Source organism: Hyperolius riggenbachi, chromosome 5 (assembly GCF_040937935.1).
Source record: "Hyperolius riggenbachi isolate aHypRig1 chromosome 5, aHypRig1.pri, whole genome shotgun sequence".
Lineage (NCBI taxonomy): Eukaryota > Metazoa > Chordata > Amphibia > Anura > Hyperoliidae > Hyperolius > Hyperolius riggenbachi.
This window is the reverse complement of record NC_090650.1, coordinates 322122671-322135600: the sequence shown is the minus strand read 5'-3', so window position 1 is coordinate 322135600 and position 12930 is coordinate 322122671. Positions and strand designations below refer to the sequence as shown.

The 12930-nt window shown below is 43.4% G+C and overlaps 1 protein-coding gene across 1 annotated transcript in view; it reads left to right on the top strand.

The window, feature by feature from the left end:
- The window catches only part of LOC137518873 (NPC intracellular cholesterol transporter 1-like), a 124791-nt gene that overhangs the window by 65947 nt on the left and 45914 nt on the right, over positions 1-12930 (top strand). The window contains exons 8-10 of the mRNA XM_068237267.1: positions 5117-5487; positions 8251-8483; positions 11865-11965. Coding sequence (XP_068093368.1) covers positions 5117-5487; positions 8251-8483; positions 11865-11965 — 705 coding nt within the window. The remainder of the gene's footprint in view (positions 1-5116; positions 5488-8250; positions 8484-11864; positions 11966-12930) is intronic.

Here is a 12930-nt window from a genome sequence, read left to right as displayed (position 1 = left end):
TAAAGTGAACTGATGTGTTACAAAGCTTTCTGTATGTGTTATTTATATAGTTATACAATATTGTCATGTGCCCACTTAAGGGCTGGAACCCACTAGAGCGTTTTTTTTTTGAGCGTTTAGGGAGCGCTTGAAATTTCTTGCGCTTTCCCTAAACGCTCTGCCAATGTAAATAATTGTAATAAATTCCACAGTAGCGATTGCGATTAGCAAAATCGCAATCGCAGGACATGCAGCATTTTGGGAGCGTTTGCGCTTCAATGTAAAGTATTGAAGCGCTGGCAAATCGCTCATGGATTCGCTACACATAGCGAATTGAGTGCAATTTTAAATTACTGAAAACTGTAAAAAAAATGATGATACATTGAAAGGACCAATCAGAATTAAAATCGCTGATTAGAAATTGCTACACAATCGCTGGCAAAAAGCTTACACTTTTTAAAATCGCTCCCAAAAGTGCCGGAAATCGCTTACAAAACGCTAATTAAAAACGCTAGTGATTGCGCTAAGGATTTGCGATTTGTAGCGGTTTCCAGGCCTCGGGGTGAAAACAAGTATCACATTATTCATTGTGGCAACACAATATTTCCAGCGGAGCAAGAGGAATGTCTGACCCCTATGCTTGCAGAATTAATGAAAATTTCTAATAATACACTTTTGCATTTTAACCTGGCCAAATTGAAAGCATTTTGTTGTTCCATCTCCACGGCTGCTGATCTACTTCAAAGAATGAGTCATGAATCAAATCACATTTTTAGAGGGAGGCCAGTATAATTTCCTTAGCTCTATAATCACAGGTGTGGTTTCAGTAGCTTGTAGAGCCAACAGGAGTACTTTAAAGTGTTTAGATTCTATAAAAGTCAACCAGGTCATACAAACCGGAATAAAGTAGGTCATGTTTTTTTAACCTGTTAACGGATTTGTTATATAGTGAAGCCTTTAGGTGTCACAGCCACTTGAAAAAAAAAAACCTGCGACAGCTCCCATATTTCTGTCCTATCAGGCTAACTGTGGGAGATGAAATGTATAGTCCTTTTAGTATGAGATCAGGTTGTCATCTTGCCAGCATGGTCAGCAAATGCTTTTTTTTTGTATCTTAACTTGCATCCTCCTGGTTATAGTTCTGTACAATCTGACAGGGCTCCATGATGTACAAATGTTTATTACAGAAAATATGACTTCTGCGTTGATTATGACCATTTGTATCTTCTTGAGGAAAGGAAATGGTTATTGCTCCAGTTTAGAAAAAATACTTGTCATGGAAAATTATTATTGAGCCAAAGGGCCAAATTAAAATAAATACATACATTTTTTTTTTTTTTATTCAGTGGGACCTGGTTTTAAAGCCCATGTCCGGGTAGAGATCTTAAAGTGAATCTGAAGCAGAAATAAAACAAAGAATCAGATATTTACCTAAGGAGAGGGAAGGTTCTGGGTCCTATAGAGCCTTCCTGTTCCTCTCATCATCTTCTCGTTCCCCACCAGGCTAGTCCGTTCAAATCTCCCACCACGGGAGGTTCCGGAAATCTTCGGGAGCCCGAGTGCTCCAGAAGAAGGGGCGGCTTTGTACTGCAAGTGCGTGTGAGAGAGCGCTCACATGTGTGAAGTATGGAGCAGCCCGTCTTCAGGGGCCCGAGTGCTCCAGAAGACATTGCGGCCCGAGTGCTCCAGAAGACATTGCGGCTCTGTACGGCGAGTGCGTGTGAGAGATCCCGAGTGCTCTCGAAGCCCACCCGCAGCAGAAGCGAGCAGTCTCTAACCCATGGGTCCGGGGACTGTAAGCGGGAGCCAGTGCAGGAATGAAGGGAAGAGGAGAGGAGCTGGAAGGTTCTTTTGGACCCAGAGCCTTCCCTCTCCTTAGGTATTTGTTTTTTTATATTATTTTTGCTTCAGGCTCCCTTTAAAATAATAGCTAAAACGCCTGACTTAAAAATCTGATGCTATGACTGATGAGTTCAGGCAGTCAGGTTCAGTTTATGTGGATGGGCATGTTGCTGCTGCTTGGATTGCATTATCTTACTATTCATAATGCAGAAGGCACACACAGGATGTCTCTGAGAAGATTGGAGCCTATAAGAGTGCCACCCTAGGGTGTGGCCAGTGTCTGGGCTGCTGAATATGTACTTTTATAAGCAATTAATTTGACATCTTGTTGTGAAGGTGCTTCTAGAGAGATTAAAGAAGCACCAAGTATATAAAATCGCTTGTGTGACTGGAGCGAGGTTGTATTGGTAACTACAGCATAGTCCCCAGCATGTGTTGATGAGCATTAAAATTGTAATGGTACCATTTCAGTGTTCTCCCCAGAATTTTTTTCCAGACGGGTGGCATGAAATAGTAGCCGGGTGGCATGAAAAAGTAGCCGGGTGGGTTGAGATGAAAATGCAGGGCAACTCTGCTTACAGCATAGGAGGTGAGCCGATGACAGCCGGGTGGTCACCAAATCTAGCCGGGTGGAGCACCCGGCTAAAAGAGCCTGGGGAGAACACTGCCATTTATACATTACTCTGATGTATTTAAAAGTCACACAACTGAGCTGTATCTTGGAATTGAGTTCCCCTGGCTGTTAATTGCCTGTTAAGCAGTGATAGGACTTGCAGAATGATGCAGTGGCAGCGCCACACATAAACTCAGGCTGTCTCCTAAACCTTTTGAAATTCATCTAAGGCAGCGATCTGCAAACTTGGCTCTCCAGCTGTTAAGGAACTATAAGTCCCACAATACATTTGCCTTTATGAATCATGACTGTGGCTGTCAGACTCCTGCAATGCATTGTGGGACTTGTAGTTCCTTAACAGCTGGAGAGCCAAGTTTGCAGATCACTGATCTAAGGTTTTCCAAACATTTAAAGGGAACCCGAGGTGAGCGGAATATGGAGGCTGCCATATTTATTTCCTTGTAAACAATGCCAGTTGACTGGCAGCCCTGTTGATCTTCTGGCATAAGTAGTGTTTGAGTCAAAACCCTGGAACAAGCATATGGCTAATCCAGTAAAACCTTAGTCAGAGTACCTGATCTGCTGCATGCTTATTCCGGGCCTATGGCTAAACGTATTAGAGACACAGGATTAGGAGGACAGCCAGGCAACTGCTATTGCTTAAAAGGAAATAAATATGGCAGCTTCCATATCGCTCTCCCCTCGGGTTCCCTATAAGCTCATGTGGATAGATCACAGAATAAACATATTATTTGTCTGGCTGTTATCATGATAAGGTCTGACTGTACTGTTGCAGTGCTGCAGTAGCAACTTACTGCCAATATTCTCTTGCTTTATGGTTTGCATACATGGAGTGTATTCAAGTTGCTTACTAGCTTCAGCGTCCCCTTAGACTTTGTACATCTAGAAATATTGGGCAAGTGCAGTTGACCTGCAGTCAACTCATGTTGAAATGAAAGATGACCTGAGGTCAGATATCTGTTCGCACTTCTCTATAGTGCTGGTGGAGATAAGTTTTATTGCAGTTGAACCACAGGTACATTGTTGTTTTCTGAATGCAGCAAGTTCTGTTCACCTGCAGTATGAAGGCATCACAACCGTGGTGCAAATGCATTTAATTTGTGTATATTTTTATTTGCTTTTGCACACAGCTCCTTAGTGTACCTTCTGATTTGATTTTCATGTTGTTGGATGGTACTGAGAGAGTAATTAGAGATGAGCAATGAAATGCCAATAATTTCAGCTGCATTCACATTGTATGCAAGCTAGTATTGGGCCCTTAAAGTGGTCTAACACCAAGCATTTCAACTTTGCTTTAAAAGATTGCTTTCAGCTTATAAACTATTATGCCAGATTTTTTTTTTAGCAGAAATTCACTGAATGGATTAAACATGACATTTTAGTGCTGCATTTAGCTAGAAATCCTCCTCCGTGCTTGCTTGTTTAGTTACAAATGTATCTATCTACAATGTAACAAACAAACACTGCTCTGAGAGAACAAAGAGGGCTTCCCTGGCAGGCTTTTCAAAGGTCTATTTGTATTCCAAATAAAGATACATTTGTAACTAAAAGATAAGAACGGGGATTCCTAGTTAAATCCAACACTAAAATGTCATGTTTAACCTATTCAGTGAATTTCTGCTTAAAAAAAAATCTGGCATAATAGTTTGTAAGCTGTAAGCAATCTTTTAAAGCAAAGTTGTAATGCTGGGTGTTAAACCGCTTTAAGTCAGTGTATTTGATTTGGCCAGGTTCAAGCTGCTTACAATAAACAAACAAAAATATTGCCAGTTACTTACCTGGGCCATCGTCCTGTTATACCGCTCTGTACCGTTCCTCCGCTGTCATTCTCTAAACGCTGCACGCATGGCCCCATACTGCGCCTCCTCCATCACTTGCGCAGTACTGTTTATGATTGAGGAGGCGTGCAGCAGGTGCCACGCATGCGCAGTGGCCACAGACTTGGCGAGCCGTCCAGTGTATGGTGGGAGACACCGGGGGAACGGAGCAGCGCAGAATGACGGCAAGGGAAGCAACAGGTAAGTAACTGCTAATATTTTTGTTCGCTTAACAACACTGTTTATGCACATTATGCAACACCCTTTATAATGTTATAAAGCTGTAATCTGGATGCCACACACATCCATGTTCTCAAGATATCTCAGATCTTTCTGTAGGTGGACCACAATGATGTGGCCCTTTTAATATGTGTGCGGTTTCACTTCCAAATACAGTATAAGGGGAGTTTTGCAGAGATGTCCGTCTTCACAACATGTTGACAGTTCTTGGCAGACTGCTGGCCAAAGAAGCTGTATGTGTAAGGGGTGCTGCAGTACATGGCTGTTGGATATGGATAAGGAGTGTATCCATGGAATCGGAGGTTGGCTGTTGTACATGGAAGGGTTGCAGAGAAAAATTCGCTTAGGGAGTGGAAAAAGTATAAGACTGGTCTTGTCCCTGATCCTGCCCCTGATCCAGTCAGAATGAGCTGCTAAGATGACAGAGAGGATTGAGGTGAGATGTTCCGAGCACAGCATTCATACAGTAGAGCCTGTAGTGAACTAAAAGATTACACAGAATATTAGTAAAGGTTTGCATTGTGTGGTATATGTCAAGGTAATACTGTAGAGTGTAGACCATTTATGAACCACATTGCTTTAATGTTCATTTTGTTTCATGCAGGTGATCCATCATGCTGTGACTCAATTGGGGAGCGGCTTGAGAGTTGTCTGAGGACTGCTTTCACAAAATGGGGCTCCTTCTGTGTCAGACACCCCTGGATTGTTATTTTTTTCTCTCTTGCTTTAATTGCTGCATGTTGTTCTGGAATGATCTACATGCAGATCACTACAGATCCTGTAGAACTGTGGTCTGACCCACACAGCCAAGCCCGCAAGGAGAAGGACTACTTTGACACACACTTTGGACCTTTCTTCCGCACAGAGCAGCTTATCATTACTGCACCTTTCAGCAAAGGAGACACCTACTCTCCATATCCTTCAGGAGATGATGTACATTTTGGGCCACCACTTACTTTTGACATTCTGGCTCAGGTAAATGGATGTTGGTCAGTGTAAAAATGCCAATGTTTTGTGAAATGTGCTTAATTACATCTGCTAGAGGACTTATGGTAATTCTTCATGCACCTTGTGTCCCTCCTTTCTCATCTACTTCCTCTCACTGCTAGAAGTACAGTGCCTCTGCAAAATCAGGTTGCATCTTTGCCTTGTTAGAACAACTTACCTGGGTCTTGTTAGAAACCGCATGTCCCCCCGTCTCTTGTGAGATCATCCTTAAAGTAAACATATCAAGACATGTAAAACTTGCCAGGTACATACAGCTATTTACCTCCCCATGTCTTTTTCTGTGAATATTTTAAAACACCCTATTATGTTCAACCTATAGCCTGGTCTGAGCATTTCCACGTCTAGGTGGAGCTTGTTTATGCAGATGTTCTCTTCAGGAAAGTCAGCATTTGTAAAGAACCTGATAGAGTCTCTCTTGGCACCCATGGAAACAGAGGTTGTAAATTGGTGGGTATGCCGGGGATGGTGCTGACCTTTATCTGTAGGCAAATTGTTTACTTTATTGCAAAACTTTCTAATCTCAAGTCTTTGCCTTTCAAGTTGTAATATTTTTGTTGAAAAAGAATATTGGTAATTTTGTCCCCTTTATAAAGCATTGTGATCAGCCCAGCAGTGCCCAGGGACTGTTTTATCATGAATATGCTTGTGGGAGATGCGTTGGACTGAGCTCTCCTGCTCTGAGCTCAAACTTTGAGGGGTAATTGCATTTTTCTATGGGCGCACATATTTATAAATAGGATGAAAAGTGGTATAACACCACAATTAATTTGCTAGGTACAGGAGCAGAGGCATCTGGATCGATTAGACGTTTTTGTCTTCTCAAATGTCTAATTGGGCATAAAGATTGTATAGTGTTTGACTAACTTTAGTCATTTGCCTAGACTTATGTTGATCAGAAAAGTGAGAAGTAATGCAGTACACCCAATCTGCTTACTTGTTCCACTTGATCAATTTACAAAACATTTTAGCCAAAGCCTGAGGGCTCTTTCACATCTAGAACGCTTGCCCTGCGGCGTGTCGTCGGGATGTAGCGGTGCGACGCAATCAGCGGCAGTAGTAATTAATTCACCCGACGGGAAAACCCCAGCTCCTGATGATGAAAAGCTCCCGGGTGCGTTGAACCGCAACGCACCAAAACACAGCATCGGATGTGAAAGGTAAAATGAAAGTCTATGGACTTTCATTTTACCTTGGTTAAAGTTTCAAATTTGCATTAAACTGCAGAAAACTGGCTCTGGTGTGAAAGAGCCCTGAGCACCAGCATTTTTCAGGTGTCAACAATGGCAGGCTCCATATTTCTCCCGAAATGGGTATAATTTAAAGCACCCCTGAAGTAGGGAAAAGGCAATTGAATGAAGCCCATGGTGGGCTAGATGACCTAATCGTTAGCCTCCTGATGCTGCTTGTTTTCTCTGGTGTCCCTCCAGTTCCATGTTCCTAGTCCTCTTCTCCCCAAGCCTTCCGTATCACGTTCCTGGTCCTCTTCTCCCCCGAGCCTTCCATTCCATGTTTCTGGTCCTCTTCTCCCCCGAGCCTCCCGCTCCATGTTCCTGGTCCTCTTCTCCCCCTAGACTTCAGTTCCATGTTCCTGGTCCTCTTCTCCCCCTAGCCTTCAGTTCCATGTTCCTGGTCCTCTTCTCCCCCTAGCCTTCAGTTCCATGTTCCTGGTCTTCTTCTCCCCCAAGGCTCCCGTTCCATGTTCCTGGTCCTCTTTCCCCTGAGCCTCCCACTCCATGCTCCTAGTCCTTTTCTCTCCCCAGCCTCCTGTTCCTTGTTCCTGTTCTTCTTCTCCCCCAAACCTCCCGGAAGTTGCCCAGTGTGGCGTCAAGCAATTCTGAACTAAGCATGTGAAAGTTCTGAACCGCACATGCAAAGTAAAAGAAAGTACTCATGGATGAACACGCACTTTCTTTCATTTTGCATTAGCGGTTCGGATCGGTTCTATACTTACCTGCCCCCTTGAGGCCGCTCAGTCCCTCGCTGTATCCCTGAGTGGCTCCTGTCCCCCACAGTATGGCCCGGTAGCCTGGCCAAGTCAGGCATGCACGGCCGCGCACGTTCCCCAGTCGCTCTAGTAGTACGGAGTAAGTGCAGAACGCTCACAGCCCCGGGCTTTTGGGCCATATTGCGGGGGACAGGAGCCACCCAGGGAGACGGCGAGGGACTGACCAGTCTCAAGGGGCTTAAGGAAGCCCCAGGTAAGTATGGTACCTGAGATGTCTTTCATCTCAGGTACACTTTAATTTAGTTTTTTCCTCGATCCAGGGGTACTTTAAAGCCCAACACATGGTTTCCCCTGTTATGCAGAGATTGTGGGACATTATGTATCATGTGGTTACACTTGACTGACTTGTCCAGCAGCTGATTTCAGAGAGGAGTGGAAGCAAGTTGTCTTGCAGTTTCATGTAAAATGAGTAGACTGTTGGCAACCTGTCAAGCAGTGGCTCAAGATGTATGATTTTCAGTGGCATAAAGCAGTAGTTTGTATAGCTGATGCATTACGGGAATACCAACTTGCTCATCATGCAAACCTAAATAATGGCAAATACCTTTTTGTTTTAAGAAGACAACATTATATTTAGTATACTGGCTATGAAATAAACTGGTGAGTCTTTCATATAGAAGATGGTATGTGCATTTCTCCCAGGAACCAGGAAGGTATTAGTAACAGTGATCCGGGTCTTGCTGTGATGTAGCATTGCTAAGTGTCTTTTCTGATGCTATTTGCAGGTGTTGGAATTACAGGATGCCATTGAAAGAATAAATGCCACCTACAATAATGAGACTGTGATGCTTAAAGACATCTGTTTGGCTCCACTGGCACCATATAATAACAACTGCACAATTCTCAGCGTCCTGAATTACTTCCAGAACAATTATGCTGTGCTGAATCACACAGTGAAGGATCCTGATGGCTTCTTTGTTATGGCAGATTATCACACTCACTTCCTATACTGTGTGCAGTAAGTTGCTGTGACCTTTGTTATCATATTCTGCTGGTTGTACATCATATCTGCATTTCCCCTTCTGTTGTCTTACAGGATAATTACATTGTTAGTCCTCTTTGAACTTGCCTTTAGAAAGGAAAATGGCAGCCACATAACTAGCAGTGACAGTACAGTGTTAATGATGTCAGGATAACATCCCATAACTTTATTAGAAATTGTTTGAGCAGAAAAAAAGAGGAGAGGTCTAACCTCCAGCATTGTGATATGGTGCATATTATGCCCAGTATACATGAATTGAATGGAGCCACACGTTCAGTACAACATGTGCATGGCAACCAGCAGTGGTGCCAAACAATATATACAGTTTGGCCCTTTTTCTATTTTTTTTCATTAGGTGAAATTTTAACTATGGTGTAATATCATGCATTTGCCATAAGGTGCGCTATAAGGGCTATGGCCCACTAGAGCACTTTTAGCCACACTTTGGAATTGCGAATTAAAAAAGCGCTAGGCTAATGAAAGTCAATGAAGGCAAACCCAACAGGAGCTTTTGAAATCACAATCATGGGTCCTGCAGCGGAGTGATTACGCTCCAATACAAAAGATAGGCCTGCTGCAAAATTGCTTTTCAATCGCTGTACAAATTTGATTTCTCTACCCGAAACCCCCCAAAATGGAAATTGCAAAACACAATCACTCTGCTGCTATAGTGTGCAACTACCAGGCTAGCTGCTCCCAGCCCATATGTGGCCCGTCTGTGTTTCCTGTTTGCATGGTAAGTTTATAGTTCATTAGTAGTTATGCATATGATGTGCATCTGTTTTGAATGAGAAGTGTGCAGTTAGCTTATTAGCTGCACATGTGAGCTGTTAGTCATTTCGCGGATGCAGCCTGCTGTAGGATGCGCTGGCCCTCTCCTCGCTGTCTATCAGATGTAAGTTACACATTTTTGCCTAGCTGCTCCCAGGTTTACACATATGTTGTTTTAACTATAGGATAGGTATCTTGCCTGGAGGTTTACCTCACCGTGGTGCAAGATTCCAGTACATGATACTTTGCATGCAAGCTACATTAACCCTCCTGGCGGTTTGCAAAAAAATCGCCAGGGGGCAGCAAATCTTTTTTTTTTTTATTTTTTTTTTCATGTAGCGAGACAAAGTCTCGCTACATGATAGCCGCTGCTCAGCGGCATCCCCCCAGCCCCTCCGATCGCTGCCGGCGATCGGAGATCCGGAGATCCCGTTCAAAGAACGGGATCTCCCGGAGGGCTTCCCCCGTCGCCATGGCGACGGGGCGGGATGACGTCATCGACGTCGTCGACGTCGTGACGTCAAAGGGGATTCCGATCCACCCCATAGAGCTGCCTGGCACTGATTGGCCAGGCAGCGCACGGGGTCTGGGGGGGGGGGGGGCGGCTGCGGCGCGACGGATAGCGGCGGATCGGCGGGCACTGCACGCAGCTAGCAAAGTGCTAGCTGCGTGCAGCAAAAAAAAAATTATGCAAATCGGCCCAGCGGGGCCTGAGCGGTGCCTTCCGGCGGCTTACCCCGAGCTCAGCTCGGGCTTACCGCCAGGAAGGTTAAAAGCAAAAGCTCCTCCATAGTTTAATAAATGTGGCATTTGTCTGGACGCAGGGTGTGCATTTTAGCCTGGTAGAGGTGGTGCACGCCTGAGGGATCAACCAGTCAATTGCAGCGTGTTTAATGGTTTTTGGGATGCACAGAACCCCCCCAGTTCCTCCCCCTGCTATAGTATGTAACTACCAGGCTAGCTGCTCCCAGCCCGTATTCCTGTGTTTCCTGTTTGCATGGTAAGCTTTTAGTTCATTAGTAGTTATGCATATGATCTGCATCTGTTTAGAATGCAAAGTGTGCAGTTAGCCTATTAGAGGTGCTGCACATATGAGCTGTCAGTCATTTCGGATGTAGGCCTGCTGTAGGATGCACTGACCCTATCCTCGCTGTAAAAACATAGGACTGCAAAACAGTATGTTTTGCAACTGCCAAAAAAATGGCAGTTGCAAAACACAATCACTCTGCGAACGCAAGCACTAATATAGAATCGCTGTATAAAATGCTAAGCGATTGCAGTTAGCGATCTGTAGTGGGCTCCTGGCCTAACATGCATGTGTAATATAGCACTGACTTACACACTCTTTTATACTCTCCTCCACTTTGTACCATTATCCCCCCTCCCATCCACATCGATTCCTGGCTCATTACACCCCCACCATCACTAATGTTCATTCACTGACCTTTAAAGCTAAATAAAATACGATGGGCACCATTTCCAGTGTGACTGGGTCCTAAGGATAGAAATAAGAAAACATTGCTGATAGGTTTTTTTATTTGGATTTTGACTGTATTCATTTACACAATTTTAGTAGTTCAAAAGCTTTGTGATCATTTAGGAGTAGCTGATTTATTTCCGCTCAGTCCATGACGAAAAAATCTAGTTTCAAATATCTTTCTGGCTGGTATGAAATATTTTGTTAGTCTTCTTTTATAATTGCTAAAAAAAAAAAAAAAAAAAAAAAAGATTTCTCTTCCCCATAGTTATCCCTTATCTTTTTCACTTCCCCTGGCAGACACAGACATCTCACCAGAGTCTTCCTTCCTGAAAAGTCCCATATGTAAATCTGCCTTGTTTATACAGCACTAAATCTAGCAGCACATGCAGCAGCTGTTATATAAGCATTCATAATAGCTGAATAGTCCAATACTCATACTACTTCCTTACTAGCAAAATCCAGTGGGTTTGGGTGAAATCCTATTGGCCAGTTATAGAGCATCAGAAGATAGTGTACCAAACCTCAAGACAATGGACTACAGATTGGGAAACCAAAATTCAAATAAAGGCAATGTTTTCCTTATTCCAAGAGATATTTTCTGTGTTTGAGAGAGAACCGATCATTTCTGTATTTACTATTCTGCACAGCCCCACCCGGTTCCCTTTATTAACCTTGGTGAACATGAACAAGAGTAAACATTATTTTATTACAGTTAGCCTCTGCACTGCATCAGTTTGTGTTGCACCTGTAAGCAGTCAGTGTTCTACGTAATTCAGAATACTTGTAATCTATCATTCTCGGGACATTATGTACTGTGCCAGCTGTGTTTCAGGAGGCTCTGTGGCTTGGTGGATAACAATCACACCTTGCACTACTGAGGCAGGACATCATCTGCTAGTTCTGTTTGTGTTGGGTTCCTCTGGACACTCTGGTTTCCTACCACTTCCTAGACACATAAAAAAGGGCCATGGAGGGTCAGAGACAATAGAGACTGCCTATGGTATTGATTAGATGGTGAACTCATCTGAGAACATGCTGTGAAGATGTCAATGCTATACAAACACATGATAATAACAACCCCCTTCTTAACACGTCCTATCTTACAGATCCCCAGCATCTCTAAATGACACTTCTGTTCTCCATGATCCATGCCTGGGCACTTTTGGTGGGCCAATCTTCCCTTGGCTTGTACTAGGAGGCTATGAAGGTATGTCACATTTATAGTGGAACTAATGTTAAATAAACCCTAACCGTAAACATTTGTGTGGGATCACAGCATTAACTAGTGTGAATGACAATTATTTAGAAATGTATTATTGGCTACATTTGAGTTAACCAATAAGTGGTTTCAGCCTGATTCTAATACTTTCTAAACTTTCGGAATTAATGGATGGCAAACATGGGCAGTACTCTAATATTACGTACATATTCTTTGTAACGCTGAGTGGGCCTTGTGTCTTTCTCTCTGGTGGGCTGGTTCAGTAGTTTACTGAGGTTCATCAAATTGTAATCACTGACTTTGCGGGAACATTTTATCACATGATTTGCCCGTTTTTCCTTTGATGCACTACGACGCCCAATCCCTTGTGATGGGAGTGTGAATGAGCCCTAAAAGCAAGCCCATGACTAGGTTAAGATAACCTAGTGACCAGACTAGATAGAGGGAGAGGAGGGCCAGCTGTAGTTATCAGTTACGTTACAAAGCAGGATGATTAGGGTGTCCACTTGGTTCTGTGTGTCTGATCTGTACATCATACTTTGACTCCAATGGAGTGGATTCACAGTGAATATGGAAGAAAAACTCTTAAGTTCTTCAATCCATACATTGATTGCAGTTTGAGTTATTGCCATTTGCTGGTGCTTCAAACACCTTGTTGAGTACCCTAAAAGGGATACTTTAAATGCCACCTATTCCCAATTCTTCTTCATAGAACTGAAAAACCTTCTTCCTAAAGCCATGGAGAGACTGCTCTGGAGAATGAGCTTTGAAGAACTCTTCTCCAGTAAGCGACTATGTCCCTCATCTTCTGGTTAGATATTAGAGACATTGTAGGGAAATGTAAAAGGACATCTGCTCTTCTGGTGAGCGCTACATCCATTCCAATAATGTCTGTGACCAGGCGGGGAGAGACATGTCTGAAAACTAAGGTTAATTGTACAGATAGATTTTTT